Raw genomic sequence first — 25479 nt, forward strand, 5'->3', positions numbered from 1 at the left:
ATGCTCTGGTATCGTAAAAAATTTCGGGAGGTGAAGCGTTGCGTGTGCTGTAAGAAAATAGAATTTTTGTTTATTAATGAGGATTTCACGAACGTATACCGCATCAAAAGATAATTTCTAGTCGTGAGTATCTCAATGAACCTGTAGGGCACGCTAACTATAAACTCCTCATCTACGATGATTAGCAGCTTCGCAGCGTGTAACATCTGGTGAAGTTCTACCTCTTGTGGATGACATGGGTGGCTACTGTAACATGCAGACACGGACTACTCCTTCAAACAGAAGGGAAATTATTTCGACCATCAATGCACATAGGAGGAGCGAGACCCTTGGGCTCGAGGATTTCCCCGCGAAATCGTCCATTTTCAACGGTCTCAAAGTTGTAGTCTTCTATCTTCATTGTTTTCGTTTGACCAGTGTGATTCGATGTTGTTCGTTCTTTTGGTTTTGGTTTTCGCGCTGACGTTGCCACCATGTGCTTCTTCTTGCCTTCATTAATGTGCAGCCCAAGATCTCGCGCCGCCTGCTCGATCTGGATGAAAGTAGATTGTACATTTCGGGTTTTCCCTCCCGTGATATCAGTAACGTCAGCGTGGACTAGTAGTTGGGTGGACTTGAAGAGGATGGTGCCTCTCGCGTTTACATCGGAATCGCGAATCATTTTCTCCAGGGCCAGGTTAAAGAAGACGCATGATAGTACATCCCCTTGGCTTAGAACATTGTTGATGTTGAATTGTCTCGAGAGTAATCCTGTTGGTTTTATCTGGTCTCGCACATTGGTTAGGGTCAGACTAGTCAGTCTTATTAACTTCATCTCTGAACTGATGTCCATATTCCAACAGTTTTTCCATCGCTTGCCGCAGAGAGAAAAACTGATCTGTTGCTGATTCGCCTAGAGTGAAGCCTCTTTGGTATGGGTCAATGATGTTCTGGGCGTATGGCGTTATCCGGCCTAACAAGATAGAGGAGAATATCTTATAGGTACTCAGCAACGTGATACCTCTATAATTGCTGCACTGCGTGATGTCTCCCTTTTTATATATGAGACAGATAGTGCTTTTTTGGCAGTTGTCAGGCATTGATTCACTGTGCCATACCTTGAGCATCAGTTGATGATGGTGTAATTGGCCGCCTTCATATTTAACCAATTCGGTTGTAATTCCATGAACTCCTGGCGACTTATGATTTTTAAGTCGATGAATTGTACGGACTGTTTCTTCCATGCTTAGCGTTGGCAGCATTTGTCCCTCGTCTTCAGCTGGCGGGACCTCCAACTCGCGAATATTGTGCTTGTTGAGCAGTTCATCAAAACACTCAACACATGGCTCCAATATGCCCATTCTGTCGGAAATCAGATTTCCCTCTTTGTTCCGGCAGTGAAATTGCAAGGATTCACGCAACCGAGTGGAGAAATTTGGACTCTTGTCGGCAAGCGAAAGTCCTTATGAAGGAGCCTAGGGCCACTAGACCGGCATTTTTGTTGTCCCTTAAGAAGTGGGACATGAAAACCCTAGTAGGGCTTTTAACGAGACACTGCCCCTTAAACTACCATATGGAAAATATTAGGGTAGTGGTTTCGGCTGTGTGCAGCCAATGTGAGGAGGAGGAGGAGACAGCCCTGCACTTTTTATGCAGCTGCCCGGCATCCTCAGATCTCAGACGAAGACACATTGGCAAGGTTTTCTTCAATGAAGAATCTGCACACTCTCTGCCTCTTGAGAATGTTTTCAGGTTCGCTAAAGCCTGCGAACACCGTAGGCGGGAAGCCATTGAATAGGCAACTTACGGGGATAGTACAATGGGCTTAATAATGGCCTGCGTGCTCGGAACTGCGGCTTCCCCCAGTTAACTAAACTAACCAACTTGTTCCGGCAGGATGAACATCGAGGTGTGTAAGGCTTCATCCTGCCGCTCCGACTTTTCCTGCAGCTGGGGTCAAATATCTTTGTGGCTGTATCAATGATAACGTACTTGAGGTGGTTGTCAAAATCATTTGTTGATGCTTCATCTCCAGGATCTCTGTTGACTGCGGTTATTGCGGCATCAACTTCGCCATTATAGGTGTCGCGGAGAGGTTGTGTGAATGGCTTCAGTATTTTGAGAAGATTCTGGGTTGGGGCGTAATTCGAGCTCGGAGCACCATGCCAACGAGATAGTGATCTGAGTCTATATTGGTCTCCCTATATGTTCTGACATTCATCAAAGCTGAGAGGTGGCGGCATCTAATCAGTACGTGGTTAATTTAGTGTGAAGTGGTCCCGTCTGGAGAGGCCCACGTATGTTTGTGGACCGCTTTCCGCGCAAGCCAGGTACTTGCAACAACCATTTCATGCGATACTGCTAATTGAATAATCCGCAGTCCGTTATCATTTGTATCCTTATGTAAGCTATGGGGGCCGATGTATCGCCAGAATACGAGCTCCTTCCCTACTTAACTGTTGAAATCTCCAAGTATGATTTTCATGTCATACTTGGGACAGGCTTCGAGGGTTCGCTCAACTGCTCAACTGCATCCTTCTCCGACTCTGCAGTCTCCTCTGTAGGGGCGTGAACGTTTATGAGGCTTATATTTCTAAACTTGCCTCGCAAACGCAGAGTGTATAGCCTTTCAATAAAAATGAAAGCCAGTCAAATTAAAATTTTCCCCTGCCTCCTTTTTGGAAAGTACATTTTTTGAAAACGGTTATTTATATTGAAAGACTTTTAAAAGGATTTGTTTATAAGAGTATCCTTTTACACGAAATTATTTACTCCTGTGTATCTCTGCTTAGGATATTATGAATTCAAACGTTCTCGAATTTTTTTGCCAAAGTGGTTCCGTCCTAATGTGTATAATTTCCCTTAATGATATATGTAGAATAAATTTTCCCCACATATATATATACAAAGAGAGAGAGTCTGTATAATATTATTCCATACAAAATGACCACAATATTTTCTTTTTCCTCTTACAGAAAAGCGACCGCTAAAAACACAAGCGCCTACACCATTATTTCGGAGTCCCTCGGCACGTCTGATACAACGTGATGTGTGTCGTGATGAGGAAGTCGGATGTGATGGAACATCCAATTTAGGATCATTAGTTGGTAGTGGTAATGAAGTGCTTCATTACACCTTTAGGCCTAGTAAACAAATTGTAAGTATAGCTTCGCAACAGCAAATAACAAGCGGCAATTCATTGAATTACAGCTTTAGTTTTTAAGCTACATCATTGGGTTTTTCGTGCCATCCAGCAAGGATGTTCATGTTATTTCGCATGGTATGAAAAAGGCTCCCAGTAGCGTATGTTGCCCGTGGAGTAGCAGTGCAGCAGCAATACAAGTCATTAATTGGATGGTTATGTGGAGTGATGGGTTGGACAATAAATACTGTATTCAAACGAGGAGGACAAAAACTTACTCTTACTTAAATTTATACGAATATCATTATCAGGTTAACAACTCTTAACTCGTAACTTGAACTTTGTCCATGGACACCGACTTTCCGTGTTTGTAACAAATTCTATCAAAATGAATTCATTCAATTCGTTCGACAGGGAGAGACGTACGAGTATATAAAATAAATAAGTAAATTAAACTGGTCGTTGACTTGCTCCGACGAAGAACCAGCTTTCACAAGGTCGACGTCTTTTTCCTACTCCTACGATCAGGTCCAGTACTTCATCCGTTTTCATACATGTTAACGTCGATACGTGATATGATCCAAGGTCATTTGCAGGCTCTAATTATCATCATTAATGACACAACAGTCATAATCGAGCCTTCCCCAGAATACATTGCCTCCAATAATCTCGGCCACTGAGTTCGTCCTCCTTTTATTGAACCCAAATAGCAGCTTGCTGTAGTCGCACATAATGTCCTGTAATGTTTTTCATGGTTTTCTTTGGGATCGTGAATCCCAAGCTTGCGGGACGACTTCCAAACATATACACGCTTCTTGGAAATGGATCCTTTGCATAGACCAGTTATTCCCAGGCTCTATGCATCTGCAGCAACTCCGGGAATTCTATCTCACATCAATGATGAGATTGCATCTCGACTGTGTGTTGATATGTCGCTGCTGCAACTACAATCACTTGTATATTGTGGTGCAGTTATGGCTGTCAGATTGCACGGTTAGAAGATTCGATTTCGTGTTATTGGTTTGAGTGACCGAAGAGATCCACTATGGAAAATTCGTCTGGAACGTCGGCGGGACTCACTAAGGCAGAACATTGCTAGACTGACTCAGCCCAGCACTGCAGACAGTGCAGTTTTCAGTAACGGAAAGCGAAACAATACTGGGGTGGACTTTGGGAGTTACCCGCATAGCATGCTGAGTGGATCACTTGAGGGGCCCAGGTCTGGATCGGGTGCAGAATTTCTGGTATAGGAAATTTACCACACACAGTCGGTTGGCACACAGCATAAATCAGGTCGTGAATCGGCCGGAGGAATTTCCATCTTTCCTCACTGCGGGATTATCTACCTTATCCCTAAGAAGGACACGGTGCAGGACCCCGGAGATACAAGACCGATTACTTGCTTACCAACCCCAACGCCAAGGAGCAGAAGGGCTGCTGAGTTGGGTCAAGGGGTTGCAAAAAGCAACTCATTATCAACTCCGTAGTTGTAGGACAAGCAACTAGAGGCCAAAGAAACCTCTTTAGTTGCTATATCGATTATGCCAAGGCTTTGGATAACGTGCCGCACACCTGGCTAATGGTTGTCCAACATCTGTATCGCACTGATCCGAAACTAATAAAGCTTTTGGCGACATTCATAGAAGTGTGGCATACCACCTTATCAGTGCGTACATCTGAGGTGCTAATACCTTAGAGCCTATCCGTATACGGAGGGGCATCTTCCATTGGACCATCCTAGAAGTCTGTTGCGAATAATAGACATGTTCAGCTGTGACAAGTGTCGAATGTTAATAATAGTGCGATTTCCACCTAACTTTGTAAAATGACGCTCTATGTTATAGCCTACATTGCTTCGTGATTCTAAAATGAACTTAATGGGGGCTTTGCAGTCGATTACTAAAAATTATAGTAATATACTAATATTAACTTTATTTGAATAGGGACCAAATTTTGGCAGCCCCTAGTTTCTTTCAGATTTTTGGTTGGATAGTTTCTGAGCATGTGTTCGTGAAAGAAATGATCAATTTCCACCTCCTGTACCCCTCACCTTTCCAACAAATGCCAAAACTAAGACCGGCTTTGAAAAGTACAAATCGAAACCTTTCATTTGATACCCCAAATATTTAGTGAAAAAACACAACAATCAATATTAATGAGATTTTGTTTTACGCAAAACCTTAAAAAGAGTTTGCGTGTCCTATACTCCGCAACAGAGTAAACAGGAGTTTAATATAAATTCGTCTGTAAGTTTTCTTCTAGCATCTACATTGGCTATCTGGCAGTGTAATGCTTGTCATGCTTTCTCTTCGATCCACATTTTAATCATCTGGAGTTATTTTGAAGCTTTTTCATCTACTAAGATCGATAACCTTCAAATCACGATTCCTCCTTCGTAGCGCTTTCGGTGCATTTCCGCAATGTGTTTTTTTGGTTAGGTAGCTCAAAAAAGTGTTACTGACTAAGTGGAATTGTTAGGACCCTTTTGGATACTTTAGCCTCCCACACGCCATCTGCAAAAAGTTCAGTTAATCTGAATCTGGCGCATCGAGATCAAAATCGAAAAATCTAAATAAAAAGAGGAAAAGTGTTAACGTGTTTAGCAATTGCTTAGCATTAGGTCCTTTTTCAAAAAATAATTGAAAGTTCACCAGAAAATCACTTTTTTGGATAAAATACTATTTATTCGTCTAATTAGGAGACCATTGACAAGATACCGGGGAAATTGTCGTACGCGATTTAAGCTGAAACGAAAATTGCGTATGTACAACTGTCGCTAGAACGCCCGAAAAGTGCATTCCTTAACTCAAATTCAATATAGAGACGACCAGCCCTTTTCTTGATGCCATACATACCAAATTGTGGCCGGGGAACTCATGTTCTTGACATAGAAAAACATGCCTAAGACTCAGCCAATCAGGCCCCATTCGGGGAAGCAGTCCCTACGGGGTTTTGGATATCAAAGATAGCAATATCTTACCCGCTCAAAAGAACCTTTCACAGCTAACGCTAGTGAAGGTAGCAGTGGAAGGTTCTTTCTTCTTCCCTATAGTTCAAACGGGAATGAATGATGCCTCGCTTATTGTAGCTGCCATGCGCCGGGCTTAGGGTTACTGTGCCTGTCTGCGCAAAAACCACTTCAAAGAATAGCGTCCATATCCTTCTGTTTTTAGCAACTTTTGGTTATTGTTAAAAAGCCACGCATTGTAATAGAATTATAGAAAAAGCCGTATAATCCCGATGTAAACACTTTCATGCAATAGAACGCTAATGTCAGTGCCTTCGCGTCTGTGTGGCTTCTTTTAGTTACCACTGGAGAAGGTGCTGAAACGGTATTACGTCGCGCGGCAGGATCAGCTAGAAAGTGCAGCTCGTGTCGTTATTCGACACTTTCCTCCGAAGCTCCTCCTTGTTCAGTAGATTATGGGCCACTTCCGCTAATTTTCGTACCACCCCCAAGTTGTTTGAAAGACTAGCATGATGCCCACGATAGTCTCGGGTCAAAACTGCGTCCCGACGTCAACTTCCGCCTTTGATCTTTATACGGCGAACCTCAGATAGTTAAAAACGATATGCTTCGCATCCTCCGGAATCATCCCGCATGTCGTGCAATATGAGGAGTCGTTACGCTCGAAGCGATAAAGGTATGCACGACACCCTCCGTGTTCGCTTACGAATTGAGTTTGGTCGTAACTAACCTCATCAACAAGGCATTCGTTCGGTCCACTTTGAGAAGTCTAGAATAATGGCCTGAGTCTATCGTGTTCTAGGTGAATCATCTCATCTTTTTTGCTACTCCAAAATAACTTCATTGCATATGATAAATCATAGAGGGTTTTCGACGTTTGCTTCCATCGCTTGGTGATCAAAACTACCACGGTTTTATGCTTTGCGAGCTTCAGACCAGCATCTTCTAACCAAGATCCGCACTTAAAAATTGGCTCGTTTTTGAGGACCACGAACTCCTTAATATCTTGTGCCACGGTAGTCACTCCGATGTCGTCTGCGAAGTCAATGATTCTCACTCCTTTGAGCAGTTACAATCTGAAAATTTCATCATACATGGTTACCTGCAAGAGAGGACCGAGGACTGATTCTTGTGGAACCCTGCAGGTTGGGCTATATGTCTTAGGTAACTCGTCCGAATGGTGCACAATAGCCTCTCCCGGAGGAATTCAATGACTTTGCCCACAAGGTATCTGTGAGCGGCTAATTTGGCTAAAGCCGAAATTATTTGGCTTTGTTTTGCAATTTTGAAGGCGTTCTTCCCATTGAGAGTAACTACCGCGCAAGATTTATTGGCCTCCATTGCTTTCTCTGTAATTTCCTTCATTGTACTAATCGCATTGACAGTAAATCTTGGCTTTTGAAATCCAAACTGCCTATCTGAGAGACCGCTTTGTCTTTCTGTGATCGGTACACGCCTATTGAAGATGACCTATTCGAAAAATTTGCTGATGCCGTTTAATAGGCATATACGATGATGGATCACCCAGAGTTTTATTTCCCTTCGGTATTAGCACAAGCTTCGGTTTCTTCCATTTTTCCGGGAAAATCCCTTCTTTCAGGTTTTTGAGAAACGCCGTAAATATTTCAGCGAACCACCTTGCAACTGTTTTTGACGGCCACTGTCAGAGATTAATTCGGAATGCCGTCTAAGAACGGCGCTTTATTTTCGATAAATTTTCTTCGCGCCTTTCAAGACTTCTTGAATGGTGTCCCCGGAAATTTCATTGAAATTTACTGGACAGTGGGTAGGTTCGATTCACCTGAAACATGCGTCGAAGTCCGCTTGCTTGTAGCCCTTTCCTCGCCCTATATCGGAGGTACAACTCAGATCGCCTCTTGCTACATTGCCTGTGCCTCCAGTTTTAAGGCAAACTTCCCGAAGTTCTTCAATTTTGGCATTTCACCAGAAGTTGGGCATTTTTGAGTGCAGCGTGGTGTGGCGTGGAAGCGTCACATGCTTTCTGTATCCTTTCAAGAACCTTCGTAACTTTTCCTTCTGTGTTTCCCATCGGCATCGCCTTCTACAGAAGTATTTCCTCGAATAATTTCTTGTCAAGCTGCTTTAATGTCCAACCCGCTGCAAAAGTTCCGTTGAGGTGATTTGCGCCTGTTCTATGCTATGATAGTTCTATTTATTCAGTTTCCTGACTGTCTCACTCACAAGCCGCTAAAAATCGAACAGTGTCCCACAAAAGCAGAGTGTGTCAAGACTAATCTTGGATGAAAGCATTTCCAAGGTATCCTTTCCATGAAGCCCAAAGAAACCAATGGTAGAATATGAAACACTGTCTTGCTTCTGAAGCAAGCGGCGCCGACCCTGCGGAGGAGCAAATTTAGCCGAGCTTGATGGTCTATCCAAGAATTAGAACGTTTATTATTTACCATTCGACGTATACCGTTCCCGGACTGCTACAGTTCATCTGCTTGTTCGCTATGAAGTTCGCGATGAGAGGGCAGGTGTAGCCTGGCGATTTTTTGAAACAGCCTTGATCGGAGGTTGCCAGCTCTTTCAGCTGTGTTGGGATTCGTTGTGTTTTTTTTTTTTCATTTACACAGACATACCTATTTTGTGGCAATTGTATTGGCTATTAGGATTTGAAAGGATCTATCATCAGTACCCGCCCTTCCGATGGCCCTTGACAGCCGAGCTTCATCCTGATTTTCAGGAAGCTCCTTAGACATACTTTAAGGTCTTCCTTCGGCAGACACCGATTTGTGAGAAGCCTGATTTCAATTCTTTGGTGGGGTACGCGACCAGAATCCTATTTAAAACACGGGTGACGTGGAAACCCATTTTGCAACTGTCGCTTTCACGTTCGGTAACTGACCCTCTTAGCGTAACGTGGTTGAGCTTGCAAAAAACAGATGTGGTCAGGAGCGCGTATCAAACACATCCGTACTGGATGGCAGTTAGTAAGAGAGTTTAGGTTTGTGCGGCCACTACCCAGACTATGTTCAGTATTCCGGGATTTTGAAGTTTTCAACTTTCTCTAAGTTTCTAGACTTTGAAGTCCGCTTTGTGACTCTGCCCTTCAGAGTAGACGGTAGTACTAGACCGACCCGAGTTGGTCATTGTCCTATGACTGCGAAGTTAAGCTCCTAACCCCCAGTCTCATCACCACCAATATGACCAACATTAGGAAGATATCGTAAAGTCGACTGAGATGAAGCAGCCGTTGATACAAACGGTTAAAAATGATATCCTCATTTGGTACTGAAAATATATATTGAATAGATGACAATAGTGGACTGGTGGTGATTACGGCAAAGTATGTTTGCCCGAACCATACGAATCGTATGGTTTTCAGGAATCAATACTACAGGGTCTAGGGTGCATGACAGCCAGTCACAGCCGTATGTTAACCGCTGTACCCATTTGACTACTACTTAACTTCAGGTTTTCCCTTAGTTCCTAAAAGTGACCCTCCTTACTGAGTGCCTCAACTACAGCTAGGTAAGAGGGAGGAAAAGACACCAATAACAAATATCGCAATCTTATAATGTTTTTAAGAAATTTTAAAAGAAACGAATCCTGCGAAATGTGCTTTGTTTATTGTTTCTTCGTAATTTTTATGAGTTAGAAAGTAAGTTTTCCTCAACATAAATTTAGCGCTTTATTTGTTTTTCCAATTTATATTATGCTATCCGCACTGAAGTGTGCGTAATATCTCAAGTTGAGATGGCTTTCTGATGTTCGCAAAGAAAGACACTTTCTCTCCAAAAATCCTTTAAAATTTGAAAATATCAAAACCCGCAGTATCTTTCAAGGTTATCACATCATTTAATTAACTTTTATAGCAATGAATCCACGCATATACACACAGAAAAAGTAAGAATATCATTGCATCGAGATTCTTGCGCCTAAGTATCCCATAAAGACAACAATATAATTTTTGTGGGTATGTATCCTGCGGAATGGCATTATGTCCTTTCCCTTCACTTCTTCGGCGCTATCTTTTGAATTGTACGCGGAAAAAAGCGCAATATAAACACGAAAATGCCACTAACTCAAAACAAATGATCTTTTTTATTTTTTATGGGTCGTAAGTTTAAGTAAAAGCCCGAACTGGGGTATAATCCTGACATTACCCTTCAGCATAAAAGTGTCAATATATCATACAGACACACTATTGTGAAGGAATACAAGCATAGCTGGCAAAGAGGCCCCGATGAATACACTCCTTCCCTGAAAGCGGTTTCCGTTCGTTTTGTTCTCCCAAATATCTTTTATTCAAATTTTGTGCAATATAATGTTCCAGTGGGCCGTGGTAATAGTGGTGGTGGTGGTGAAGTTGACTTCGATCATGAAGAGCCCATCCTTTATATTTTCATATTCTTGTGGCAGTTGTGAGGCCATTACTTCCCCGAAAATTCATATTTATGCCTAGACGCGTTTACGTGCCCTCACTCTTTATTTATTTTGTCGTTTATCATCGTTTAAAATCCTTTGAAGGAACGTGACAACACATTGATATGCCAAGTTTTTATTGTTTCCGATATTTTATGGATGGCATGGAAATACGTTTGCGAAATGTCATAATAATTTTTTTCCTGGAAAGGAGCACAGAAATCATTTATAATAGAAAAATACAGCAATATGTTTGCCCTCCAGGAGTGTTTGTGCCCTGACTACTTAATTGTGCATTCAGCAAATGCTGTTAGGACTCTGATGCTCCGCTTCCTTTCTCCATCTAATCTACGAAAGGATTAAAAAGACATTGAGGGATTGTGGAGCAAAAGCACATTTGCATAGATAGCAGCTACGGGGTATAAACTGCCAATAAAGTTTTTGAAGCAGATGTGCGAGAAAAATGTTATCGTTAGCCAAGCATTGCCGGGATGGAGATGAATCTCAATCGATTTAGAGTCTGCGATTTATTCGCTACCATTTATGCATGAGAGCATCGAAATCAAAATGTATCCAAGATTGTTATTATCTTCTCAGTGGATTTGGTTTATAAGTGTGATAGAGAAGTGAGTTCAAATAAAGGAAGGACATCTACCGGATTCTAGAGATTAGGGTTTTTTTTAAAAAAAAGGGGGGGAGGTGTGACTATGTTAACGTTAGTCCTTCCGATTTACCTTGCACGCTTGGTCTGAAATAAGTGCGACTACAAAAAAGTTTTTTTTCGAAAAGGAATAGAAAAGAACACTGTCTTCCTGCCTTGAATATTCGACAAGTTAGAAAAACTGACATTTTCCTCTAGTAGCTTATTCTGTTCATTGTCATCACAAAGTTTTCCAATGTATGGATATGGACACCAGGCACGCTGGAAAGTTCATCCGGATTGGTCAGTCATGAGGGCAAAGCTTCTCCACAAGTCTTAGATGTGCAGGGCCACCGGCACCTGAATGCGGCTGAAGTAAAGTATCCCGTCGATATGCGTTGCCAAGTTTCCGTACTAGGCAGACTGGGAATAAAGGAGAATCCTATTAGGTACTTCACATTGGGATCCCACAAGAATCTTAAATTAATAATTTCGCGAATTATGTGAAATGTTTATAAAAAACGTACGCGAAACTAAATCAGAAAGAAATACCGGCTTGGTCCCGTGAGTTCACTCCGTGTCTTGCTTACATTCGGATGACAGATTCTTGCTCGAAAACCCAGCTCTCTTCTTGAACCATCATCATCATCATCAACGGCGCAACAACCGGTATCCGGCCTAGGCCTGCCTTAATAAGGAACTCCAGACATCCCGGTTTTGCGCCGAGGTCCACCAATTCGATATCCCTAAAAGTTGTCTGGCGTCCTGACCCACGCCATCGCTCTCGCAGTCTCTGCCTCGTCTTCTTTTTCTACCATAGATATTGCCCTTATAGACTTTCCAGGTGAATCATCCTCATCCATACGGATGAAGTGACCCGCCCACCGTAACCTATTGAGCCGGATTTTATCCACAACCGGTCATGGTATCGCTCATAGTTTTCGTCATTGTGTAGGCTACGGAATCGTCCATCCTCATGTAGGGGGCCGAAAATTCTTCGGAGGATTCTTCTCTCGAACGCGGCCAAGAGTTCGCAATTTTCCTTGCTAAGAACCCAAGTTTCCGAGGAATACATGAGGACTGGCAAGATCATAGTCTTGCACCCTTTGACCCTATGGTGAGACGTTTCGAGCGGAACAGTCTTTGTAAGCTGAAATAGGCTCTGTTGGCTGACAACAACCGTGCGCGAATTTCATCATCGTAGTTGTTATCGGTTGTGATTTTCGACCCTAGATAGGAGAAATTGTCAACGGTCTCAAAGTTTTATTCTCCTATCCTTATTCTTCTTCGTGTTTGACCAGTGCGGTTTGATGTTGTTGATTGATTCGTTTTCGGTGCTCACGTTGCCACCATATATTTTGTCTTGCCTTCATTGATGTGCAGCCCAAGATCTCGCGCCGCCTGCTCGATCTGGATGAAGCCAGTTTGTACGTCTCGGGTGGTTCTTCCCATGATGTCGATATCGTCAGCATAGGCCAGTAGTTGGGTGGGCTTGAAGAGGATCGTACCTCTTGCATTTACCTCAGCATCACGGATCACTTTCTCGAGGGCCAGGTTAAAGAGGACGCATGATAGGGCATCCCCTTGTCGTAGACCGTTGTTGATGTCAAATGGTCTTGAGAGTGATCCTGCTGCTTTTATCTGGCCTCGCACATTGGTCAGGGTCACCCTAGTCAGTCTTATTAATTTCGTCGGGATACCGAATTCTTCCATGGCTGTGTATAGTTTTACCCTGGCTATGCTATCATAGGCGGCTTTAAACTCGATGAACAGATGGTGCAACTGTTGTCCATATTCCAACAGTTTTTCCATCACTTGCCGCAGAGACAAAATCTGACCTGTTGCTGATTTGCCTGGAGTGAAGCGTCTTTGGTATGGGCCAATGATGTTCTGGGCGTATGGGGCTATCCGGCCTAGCAAGATAGTGGAGAATATCTTGTAGATGGGACTCAGCAACGTGATACCTCTATAATTGCTGCACTGTGTGATATCTCCCTTTTTATGTATGAGACAGATAATGCCTCGTTGCCAATCGTCAGGCATTGATTCGCTTTCCCATACCTTGAGCACAAGTTGATGAACCACTTGGTGTAACTGGTCGCCTCCATGTTTAACCAATTCGGCTGTAATTCCATCGGCTCCTGGCGACTTATGATTTTTTAGCCGATGAATTACACGGACTGTTTCTCCTAAAATTGATGGTGGCAGTATTTGTCCGTCGTCTTTCTCTCAGCCTTCTTGAACCATCGGTGTAAAGAAACTCGGTATATGCCGTGTTTTCTTTTGGGCTACCTCAGTTTTATCTTCTCTTCAGGGTAGAGGTATGAGGATTTGGGATTCAGAAGGCATTACAAAGTTTTGTCCCTCTCACGTCTGCTGTTTCCCCATATCTCCAGATCTAGATGATTTAACGTGTGCGAAAATTTTGCCTTTGACAAAATTATGTGTTGACCAGCATACTTCACAAAAGCGTCGAAAGACTACCTCCCTGGGGCATAATTTTGCTGCTTTTGCCCACGGGTGACGACCAACATATACTTCAACACACAGCGTTCTTTACGCTAGCATATCATAGATTCACATTATTATAGTGTTATCGACAATATGCTCTTTGGCAACATCACAAAGTTTTTGGGAAGATGCACAGTCAAAAATCTTTTCAATAGCATACTTGAATTCTGTACCATGGAAACAAAGAAATCAAAGACCCACTCACGGGACTTTCCAGACTTGAAACATGTTTGCTTTCATTGCCTTAACACTCTCTTGGGACCTTTGGGTTTGAAGAGTCATCTTAGCTAGATTTCTGTATGAAGACTTCGTTAACCTTCTGCTAATAGGTAGGTACGCAGTTTAAATAAGATATGCTACAGAAATATTAAATTAAATATTACTCTCTGCTCCTTTGGAAACGATTGGATCAATACCATTTAGGCCTCGAACTTCGATATGTTCAAAGTATAGTGCAGTCCTTGCTTTTTTACTTACTCTCTCGCAGGGTTCTAGTTAGTTTTGCAATACTCAGCAACTCAACGACTCTCTTCTTCTCACTTGCCACCACTGCCACTTGTTTTCACGAATGGTGTACTTTCAAGCGAGTCTGCACTGATTCAACTCTGTAGTTTATGAAAGTCCCATTTCATTCTTTAAGAATGTTCAGCCTAGCCGACACATCCCTCCAGGTCTCTCTTCCGCTTTCCAGTTTCTCAGAACATGCTGCCAAAGTGCCTCGCTTTAAACTTTTTGCGAGTCGTTGCTTTTATTGATTTTATAACAGGAATTCAGAAGTCGTCTGGTTGATCTGCTTCAAAAGGAAACACTTTTGTCGCGTTCGCTCGGCCATAGGACTAGTCTTTGCAGAGCAGTCTAGAAGTGTGAGATTTAAAGGTTTTTTATTGCACGTCTGTCGCCAAAGGAGTTTCTTGTCTCCTAGGGCGCTCGACATTATCACCAAGAAGCGCATTGAATTTCATCTAACCCGGCTTCGGAAGATTTTGTATCTGCATTACAGTATGTATGCAATAGTCAGATTAAATTCTAAAAATCGTGATCTATGGGTGAGACTCCGCCTAGCACCCATCAACATCTTTCGAGCTCAGAACTTATTAGGTAAATTACTTGACTTTTCCTTTGCCTGATCAACGTTAAGGCACACGCTAGGTTCGCAAGAGTGATGAAATCAATAGCATATTGCATTTGATACTTCCCCCTACTCTCCTACCGTCATATCAGAGGGCACTAATGCTTTTTCATACCTAACTCATCGCATTAATTCTCGCTTTTTGGTAAAAATGTGAGAATGTATGCTAAAACACAAACTTCTCTGATGTACGGTATTAGGAATTCCCCAATTATATAAAATAAGATTCGAAAATTCCAGCTACAAAACCTCCCTTCACTACATACCATCCACTCTCCCGCCCAACTGTTCCGTTGTCCATCGATCAGCCGGTCCCGTTAATTTTCGTTCCCGGTCCATGATATTGAATTTAAAAGTCCATGCCGGGCTTAGCGTCAACAGCAACGTACACTATTGTGTTGAAGTGTGCGGCTGATCATTATCTTCAATCACGACCAATCGCCTGCCTGCATCCAATAATTTGCAATATGGGCAAGTTTAGAAAAGTCAACGAACGGTTGATCCGGTCAATTCTGGCTTGAACCATTGGAAAATTATCAAAAAAAAGAAAAAATAGAATTTGAAATTGTTTAATTGAAATTGGACTAGGAAGTTTAGGGGAAAGAGGCCAGTTGTTGGATTGTTTTAAAAAAATAAGAAAAATTAATTATTTGAAATATTAAATATTATATTTAAATGAAGGACGGGATTGTAATTCTGAAATAGAGAGGGGCAATTTGGAAAACTAAAGGCGTCGAATAAAAGTGAGGATAAAGGACTATTACATATTATTGAATGAATTGTTTGATCGCTGAGCCGAGGAAACTACAAGCTTCGGAATATCATATGAAGCCTCTAGTGATGCCTCCTATAGTGGTTTTGATACTTGATCTCATTTCTGAGCAATTGTGTGGATTGCCATTACATATCAGTGTCGATTATATGTAGCTTCCTTAGAAAATCTAGATATAAACACTATTTGAGAATTTAATTAATTCTTCAGTCCTTCCAAATTCACAGAGAAAAGGATTTATAGCGAATCCTGCTATTCAAGTTGATGGGTTAAACTTACTTCTATATACAAGCCTCTTTGTGGTTTGTTTAATTACGCTGTTATTTAACTTATAATCCTGCATTCAGACTGGCCTGGTTGTCTGATTAGCTAATTAGTACTTTCCTTAGACTTGGGAGAACAACTTGAAGTTTCTTTAATAGTTTGACTAAGTTTTAACTTCTACTCTCTATTTTTCTTTCCAGAGCTATACAACTCTTTGTAAGGGAAACAAAGGCGTCACAACATGTAGTCCATTAGGGCAAATACACCCACCGTTGACCCAGCCCATGGAAGTTAGTCTACTTAGTCCCAATAACCAATCAGTAGTTACGTCATCTTTGAGTGAGTACCGGTTTCGACCCGAAGTCGTTACAACTTCGAATCGGATACAGGAAAGTTGTATATAATTGGCGCAAAACTCTGTAATCGTGTGAGTGTGCTGAAAAGCCCATTAGTGCTACATATACAGACAGACATCTGCATTGTCATAATTGTACCCTAGCAAATAGTCTCTCCAACGAATCTGGAAGACGACGTAAAACTGTGAAACTGAACGCTAATTTCAAATCAGCTGCGTCTTCTTGTGTATAATAAGAAAAGTAAATGAAAAACTCATTATAAATGTTGTACATATCCAATTAGGCTATTTACTAAGTAATAACTAGTTTAATTCATCTATTTTGTAAGCCTAACCTTATAACAACTTAATATAGTCGAACTATATCAATTATTAAGTGTAAACGAGATAAATTATTTATAGCGAATGGTTAGCATAAGGCCGAGTTTATCGAATCCTTGCAATTTGGTTATTATATAAAAAGTATATAGTTTCCTTTTTTTATTAAAAAAAAAACAAAGAAATTGAAAGGTTTTATACGTGTTCTTGTTTAAATAAAAAGAATATATCATACCGAACAAATATATAATAAAAAGAGAAAAGAGGCGACATTTTTGTTCACTTCTAGATCGAGATCTAGAGAGAAAGAAACCAAAAATGATAAAATATCAGTAAATAAAAGACTTATGAACAAACCACACATACATATACAATGAAACCAAGTTACTTCCACTTCATTTTATACACATACTTACATACATATCACCTGCTATGATTTTGCCAATATTCGCAATTACAACTTTATTTATTCACTTTTAGATTCATAAAACCGAACAAGATGCGAAATATCAAAAGATTTTTTTTACTGTAAGAGAAAGAATTTGTGCCACAAAATGTTTTCAGAATGGAACATTACCAAATTCACCTGTTGTGCGAATTCGTTTCGAATTTATGTTGTTGTACTTTCATTGTATATTGATAATATGAAAGAAAGAACTGTTGAAATCAATTTCAAAATAAAGTGATGAAAAAATTCTTTTTTTGAAAAAAATATATACGGAGTTCTCGTTTTATTAAAAACCAATTGATAATTTTTCAAAATTTTCCCTCCTAGGGGAAGCCGTCCTTTGGTTTCTTTTTGAGTCATACACACTATAGAATTTTACAAGTCTTTAATTACAACAGAATTATACTGTAACCAAAATTAAGCCTCAATTCGCTTAGCCTGGTTTACAGAAGGTGGCTGTTCTGTTTTATTTCGATACAGTGAAGATGCTCTCGGCGGAAGCACGTACTTTCGGCGACGTTTGGGAGGTACTGCCGTGGGTGCGCTAATTGGCAACTCTTATGTGCCCAAGAAATTTACAGAAATTTTGTATTTTATTTTCGCGGTTCGAAATTACGAGTTAAACGTAAGGGTAAGCGAGAGAGGAAGCAGAAGTACCCGCTCCCTAACTCCATTAAAAAATAAAAAATTGAGGTGACTATCCCCGTTTAAAAAATGATGGCACCCTAAATTGGGGCTATTCACAAGTTAAAACGGTAAAGTTTAACCTTGACCTCCATCCCCCAGCTGGAAAGACGAGTATGAATGGAGAGGTGGGAGATTTTTTCTGACGAAGCTTGTTGAAAAATCGCAGCAGTCATCTCTCCTCAAAAAGCAATCACGCCTCAAATAGGCAGTATTTTACTATCAGCACGGTAGAGTTTGATTTGTCAGCGATATCTCCGCAGGAAGAGGATATAAAGAGGGTGCGTAAAGGGAAGAATAAGGCCCCTCCTTTCTATCATCATCAAAGAATTGTGGCAGCCATCCAACGTTCAAAGGTTATGGCGCTCCGAAGAGGGGTTATTTTCGTTTTACGGATAAACTTGTAGGTAATACGATAATCGTTGGGCAAGGGAGGTTAAAGAGGGGGGCTAGCGTGTGCTCCTCCACCCTCTTTCACCTATGTGGGTGCTAAAAGTGGTAGAGAGGTATGGCGAAGCTTTCTCGGCAATCTCCTTTCACATCGCAACGATAATTGCCCTACCTATACGCCTATTAATGTTGCGAAAATCATCCACATCATCATCAACGACGCAACAACTGATACCCGGTCTAGGGCTGCCTTAATAAGGAACTCCAGACACCCCGGTTTTATCCCGAAGTCTACCGATTCGATATCCCTAAAAGCTGTCTGGTATCCTGACCTACGCCATTTTTCCATCTCAGACAGGGTCTGCCTCGTCTTATTTTTCTATCATAGACATTGCCCTTATAGACTTTTTGGGATGGATCATCCTCATTCATACGGATTAAGTGACCCGCCCACCGTAACCTATTGAGCCGGATTTTGTCCACAACTGGACGGTCACTGTATCGCTCATGGATTTTGTCGTTATGTAGGCTACGGAATCGTCCATCCTCATGTAGGGGGCCAAAAATTCTTTGGATGATTCTTCTCTCGAACGCGGCCAAGAATTAGCAATTTTTCTTGCTAAGAACCCAAGTTTTCGAGGAATACATGAGGATTGGCAACATCATAGTCTTGTACAGTAAGAGCTTTGACCCTATGGTGAGACATATCGAGCGGAACAGTCTTTGTAATCTGAAATTGGCTCTGATTTCAACATCGTAAGTATTATCGGTTGTGATTTTCGACCCTAGATAGGAGAAATTATCAGCGGTCTCAAAGTTGTAGTCTCCTATCTTTATTCTTCCCGTTTGACCAGTGCAATTTGATGTTGTTGGTTGGTTTGTTTTTGGTGCTGACATTGCCACCATATATTTTGTTTTGCCTTCATTGATGTGCAGCACAAGAGCTCGCGCCACCTGCTCGATCTGGATAAAGGCAGTTTGTACGTCTCGGGTGGTTCTTCCCATGATGTCGATATCGTCAGTATAGGCTAGTAGTTGGGTGGACTTAAAGAGCATCATACCTTTTTCATTTACCTCAGCATCACGGATCACATCTCTCAAGGGCCAGGTTAAAGATACGCCGTTGTTCTGGTGGTCCAGTAGTTCATCAAAGTACTCAACCCATGGCTCCAATGTACCCATTCTGTCGGAAATCAGATTTCCCTCTTTGTCTCGGCAGGATCAGCATCGAGGTGTATAAGGCTTTATCCCGCTGACTTGTTGGTAAAACTTGCACGCCTGGTGCGGTTGCTCGCTGCACTTCTCTAATTCTCAGACTTGTTGGTTCTCCCAGGCATCTTCTTTCCGTCTGTGAAGTCGCTTCTCCGCTCGACATCTTTGCGCGTACTCGCGTTCTTTGAGAATGCAACATTACTCGATATGCAGCATTCTTCCGTTCCGTTGCTAACTTACATTCATCGTCAAACCAACCGTTTCGACTTTTCTTGCTGCTGAGGCCAAGTATCTTTGTTTCCGTATCAATGATAACGTTCTTCAGGTGGTTGTGAAGATCATTTATTGATGCTTCATCCCCAGGATCTCTGTTGACTGCGGTTATTGCGCATCTATTTCGCCCTTATAGGCGTTGTGGAAGGCTGTGTTGTGAATGGCTTCAGTATTTACTCTCACCTGATTGTCAGAGGGTATTCTGGGTGTTGTTGTTATTCAAGCTCCGAGTACTATGCCAACGAGATAATGATCCGAGTCTATATTGGCCCCCCTATATGTTCTGACATTCATCAAGGCTGAAAGTTGACGGTGTTCGATAAGCTCGTGGTCAATTTGGTTGAAAGTGGTCCCGTCTGGAGAGGCCCGCGTTTGTTTATGGACCGCTTTCCGCGCAAACCAGGTACTTCCAACAACCATTTCGTGTGATGCTGCAAATTGAATGATCCGCAGTCCGTTATCATTTGTATTTTGGTGTAAGCTATGGGAGCCAACGTATCGCCTGAATACGGGCTCCTTCCCTACTTGGCTGTTAAAATCTCCGAGTGAGATTTTGATATCATATCCGGGACAGGCTTCGAGGGTTCGTTCTACTGCCGCGTAGAAGTTATCTTGCTCCGACTCTACAGTCTCATCTGTGGGGGCGTGAACGTTAATGAGGCTAATATTTCAAAATTTGCCTCGCAAACGCAGAGTGTATAGCCGTTCGCTTACGTTTTCAAAGAAGATAACAGCGGGTTTCATTTTTTGGCTGACTAAGGAACCTACTCCGAGCACATGATTTTCTGGATGGCCACTATAATATATGGTGTAGCGACTCTTCTCCAGAAAACCCGGTCCCTGTCCAACGCATCCCCTGTAACGCTGTTTCATCCGCCTTATATTGGGACAGGGTATCGGCTAGCTGCTTGGCAGCTCCATTTCTTTACAGGGAGCGCACGTTTCATGAGAAAATGCGCAAATCGTTATTCCTTTTTCGTTGCTGGGTTTGTCGTTGTAAAATCTATCCAGTCCGCGGTTCCTGCTGTGGCTTCGTAACAAGTTTTTTTTTCGTGTGATCCCAGTCGACTCAGCTGTGAATGAGTACCTGAGTCAAATCAGAGTAATAATCTCGGGCGAGCGTGATGCTGACCAGATTGCCTCCTACAGTGTTCTGTAGTGTACCGTTACGGTCTTGAGTGCTCTAACACAAAGGAGAAGCTTTCTTATTCCTTTTCCCTTTATTTTGTCTTCTTCTTTTCTACGAAGTTGACAAATCAAACTTGATTATGATGAGAACCATAAAGATACATGGAATGGCGGTGAGACGAGAAACAGAGATGAAATATTTAGGAATTACACTAGATTAAAAATTACTCTGGAAGACGCATGTGGGAGAAACTTGTCGGAGGTACGAGGTCTCTAATGACTTGCAGGTTCAAGGCTGGAAAAAAATGGGGCTGCACCTCGAAGATACTAGTTTGGATATACACTGCATTAAGGCTAATGATAACCTATAGGCCAGTAATCTGGGCAGAAACGACTGAACTCAGCACGCAAGCCAGGGAGTTACACAAACTCCAAAAACTGGTTTTCGTGGGTATTAGTGGAGCAATGTGAACTTCCCTAACGGCACCCCTGGAGTCCTTCTGAGATTAACCCTTCTCCATCTGTGTATACAGATGCAGGTAAGGAGAGTAATCCTCAGGATGGCCCGGAGTATCAGTCAAGCGGGGAGCCACCTAAATCGAAGGAAGATTAATAGCCTTCCTAGGCGGTATCCTGAATTATTGATACCAGGGGATATAATGACAACAAGGTTTCACTTTAATAAGAAGTTTGAAACACGTTGGAGTAACAAGGCAAACTGGGAGAGCGTGGCTTTGACGGACCGCTTAAACCAGCAACTAATTTATTTTCAAACGGAACTGCTATTCTCACCGACAGCCAAGCAGCAATAAAAGCATTTAAGTTCAACCAGGCGAATTATAAACTGGTATGGGAATGCCTTGCAATCATTCTGTGGAATTGGAAACAGGTTCATGGCCATGACGTTAAAAAATGAAGAGGAATGGTTGAAGGAACCATACTAGGCAGGTCTACCAGGGATGTAGCAGTCCAGAATACTTATTGGGATATACGAACCCAAGTGCACAAAAGGTTGTTTAAATCTCACCAAGAAGAACCTCCGAATCATAGTGGGAATTATCAATGGTCACTTCCGGCTAAAATATCACCCAGGGAAATTAGGGATGTCTACGAAAACTTCCTGCAGGTTCTGAGTGGAGTATGATGAAACCTTATACACGTTCTGGGGCAGTAACCGGCACTCGTGCAAATGGGGTCGGCTCGTCGTGATCGGCTGTGCCATTTTGTTCTATCAAAGGCTTGATCTGGATGCAGTCACAAGGCTTTCAACTCACCATCTAGTGTATTCAACCATCGTTGCTTCGATAGGCTTCCTGGTCACTTACCATCGGGTTCGATGTTCAGACAAATTCTAGCGAGTGAATTCTCGTTAGCGTAAATTATATGACCATAGCCTCGAAGACGCCTCATTCGCGATCCGTGCAACCCCTTATCGATCGCGGATATCCCCATTTCGGATGTGATCAACCCGTGTCACGCCACTAGTCCAACGCAACACATCTTCGTCTCCATTACCGCTAAACACCGTTCATTGTCTTTTATAGTCGGCCAACAATCAGAACCCTAGAAGGCGATAGGACGGACGAGTTTGCTTTAAATTTGCTAGATTTGCGACGTTCGCTGGTACGTCCATGACGGACCGCCACTCAATCCAGGTTGCACTAAAGCGTGAAGCAATATTCCGTCAGAACCTTAATAACCAACATATCTCACAATTGTCTTATCATCTCCCAGTAACTCGGCCTGTTTTAAAGCTGGTGTCCAGCGTCCCTTCAGCAACCTACATTACACTACACTAGGGTTGAAATTCAATTTCCCTGGAGGCGATTTCCTGACTCTATATAAATTTGTTGACTCAGTTGACTGGATGAGTTTTCCAAAATTTATCTTGCAGCCAGGCTGTAAGCATTTTATGACTTCTTGGAAAAGCTTCCTTTTTGCTTTGTTTTTACCTTGTGTCATAGGCTACGTAGATAACCTGATAGATCCTCACTACAAATTCATGCAAACCACCCGTTTCGGTGAAGAATGTTCCGGCCACCTTTGAAGCCCTACGTTTTCTGACAAAAACAATAATCAGGAACGCTTACTCCGAATACCCATCAAATGTTGAAGGCAATCACGGTCGCTGAGAATTTAAGCCCTTTTGGTCTCACTCTTCGTTTGTTGCCAACATAAAATTTGACGAGTTGACATTTTCCACTCCACATGTGATCTTCTCTGAAATTATTTGCCAGCAGTTTTTAGTTTAGCCCTGTGAGTTAGGGTTCATAGTATTCATAGTATATGCACGTTTGACACGTAACAACCCTTACAACCGTTTCGTACCCTATGTACCTATATACCTATGCACCCTTTCATCAGCAAGGCTAATATAAAAGATTAATGTAGGAATATAGCACAAAAGAGGCTACCTAACATTTATAGTCTACTTGAATTGCATCCAGCTATGAAAGAGCTAACGTAGTGAAAAAATTGGACGGAAAGTGTTCTTCCATTGTCATGCAAATGCTCATGGCTTATTATCGAATAAGGCCATTTCGATTTGAATCCTATTATTCGCTGCCTCGAGGAACTCTCCAACACAGAACGGCTCAATAAATTCTCCCCTTTAATTATACATTTCACAAGTTCAAGCAGGAACATTATGCAGATTTATTTATCGCTTATAGCTAAGCGTCGACATATTTCCCTGAAGAAGCTCCATCTTATCGTTTTCTCGAATTTTCCAGTTGAAAATTAGACCGTCGTACTTACACATCTATCCACGCAAATATCTATGTATTTTAAAGACTCCGTTTCCTTCGAAATGTCTCTTGAAAATGAACACCCCGGCCCGGGTAGCAAGGATACTCCCAAACTGTAATGCTAATGACTGGTTGTTGTCTAATTCGATTAACGAAGCTGTCTGATTAGGAATTCATGGTGTTCGACTTTTCGCAGGACGACTGGGAGTGAATAGAAAATTAAGAAATGTCGGGAAATGGGAAATAGAAAATTACCCCCGGTGATGATGGTTTTAGTTGAGTGAAAATCCGACATTTGAAAGACCATAATGAACTTGTAATTGCTCAAGTAAAGGTAGTTAGTCAATTTCGCTCCGATGGAAAATACATCATTACCGTGATAATTTGTGCAAGCTCTAAATTAATTTAGGTGCTTTTCAGTTAGTTTCAGATTTCAGCCCCATCATTGGAGCTGACGGTGCTCAGGTTGTAACATTTTTTCGAATGGCAATTTTCGGGGATTTAAATTTCTTTGAGGAAAGCTTATCAGCCCGAGTAATTTTGGAGTCGGAAAGTAAAGCTGAATCGATAGTCGTGGCTATTAAGGAATAGGAAAATAATGCATTGTTTGGGAATGTGATTTTTAATATAAGGAAAAAATAATAATAATAATCGTTGGCACAACAAACCATATTGGATCAGGGCCTTGAAGTGTGTTAGAGCACTTCATTCAAGACCGTAACGGTACACTAGGAGGCAATGTGGTCAGCATTGCGCTCGCCAAGGAAAAAATAATGAATGATAATAATAATAACACTGGCAAAGGTTCGCCAACTGTCTGTCTGCCACACGCACTTTTCTCAGAAACGACTATACCGATTGACACGAAATTTGGTGAGAAGGTGGAACCTGCGAGCGCCCAGATATGTAGTGAGTGACACCTTTATGTGAAGAGGGGGGGGGGGGTCCCCATACATGAAAAAGGGGATATAACAATTTTTCTAGTATGAAGTATGTTATTCCAAAGTTTGATCAAACTCCGCCATGCCGTTGACATAGTATGCCTATCCCAAGCCCAAGTAAAGGAGGACGGTTTGAGTCAACGTATTCTGTTCTATCCTCAGTAAAACAAAAATAAAATGCTGAGATCAGGGAAAGAGATAAATAGAGTATAGTTGGAGTTATTCCACTATGCTAAATCCTACCTGATCTCTCTTGGTGACAGGTCCCGCGACCGGGCGACCAAGAAAATGCATACAATGTCGTTACAAACATGATAATCGGATTGGGTCACAAGCCTCGGAGAAACGCTAGGGCGTCCACCTCAGTCGAGTGGCAGGACGGGCCCCGGTCCAGTCGAGAAATGGGCAAGGGTTCTTGGCGCATGGACGGCGTCAGGACGTAAGCGAGTTAGTCCGAGCAAAACAAACAAAACAAATACGTGTCTGCACGCTAAATGTTGGCACCCTAACTGGAAAGACCGAGGAACTCTCAAGAGCCCTTCGGAAAGGGCGCATTGATATCTGCGCTCTGCAGGAAACCCGATGGTCTGGTGCCAAAAGCTGCGACATTGAACGTGAACGCGGTAATAATGGCTATAACCTCCACGTGGTGACCGCTGGGAGCTCTTTCTTAACGAATAGCTGCAGACGGAGAAGGCGAGTCTCCCGCGCCTAAAAACGGGACAAATTGTACCAACTGGTCCTCCAGGTTGGGGGTGGGGTAAGGGTGGCAACCCTACACAGAAAACAACTTGTTACGAAGCCACAACAGGAGCCTCGGACTGGACGGATTATACAACGATGAATCCGGCAACGACAACGGAATAACGCTTTGTGCATTTTCTCATGGACCGTGCGCTCCCTGTACAGAGATGAAGCTGATGAGCAGCTAGCCGATACCCTGTCCCAATATAGGGCTGATGTAACAGTGTTACAGGAGATGCGTTGGACAGGGAGCGGTTTCCTGGAGAAGAGCCACTACACAATATATTATAGTGGTCATCCAGTAAACCATGTGCTGGGAGTAGGTTTGTTAGTCAGCAAAAAAATGAAATCTGCTGTTATCGGCTTTGAAAACATAAGCGAACGGCCATACACTCTGCGCTTGCGAGGCAAGTTTAGAAATATAAGCCTCATTAACATTCACGCC

At 42.3% G+C, this 25479-nt stretch overlaps 1 protein-coding gene across 1 annotated transcript in view; it reads left to right on the forward strand.

The window, feature by feature from the left end:
* LOC119657775 (neural cell adhesion molecule 2) overlaps nucleotides 1-16642 on the forward strand; it is a 641753-nt gene extending 625111 nt beyond the window's left edge. Inside the window, exons 19-20 of the mRNA XM_038064845.1 lie at nucleotides 2955-3136; nucleotides 15995-16642. Of these exons, the coding sequence (XP_037920773.1) occupies nucleotides 2955-3136; nucleotides 15995-16198 (386 nt within the window). The 3' untranslated portion in view covers nucleotides 16199-16642. The remainder of the gene's footprint in view (nucleotides 1-2954; nucleotides 3137-15994) is intronic.
* Nucleotides 16643-25479: the final 8837 nt, after the last annotated feature.

Source organism: Hermetia illucens, chromosome 5, assembly GCF_905115235.1.
Source record: "Hermetia illucens chromosome 5, iHerIll2.2.curated.20191125, whole genome shotgun sequence".
Lineage (NCBI taxonomy): Eukaryota > Metazoa > Arthropoda > Insecta > Diptera > Stratiomyidae > Hermetia > Hermetia illucens.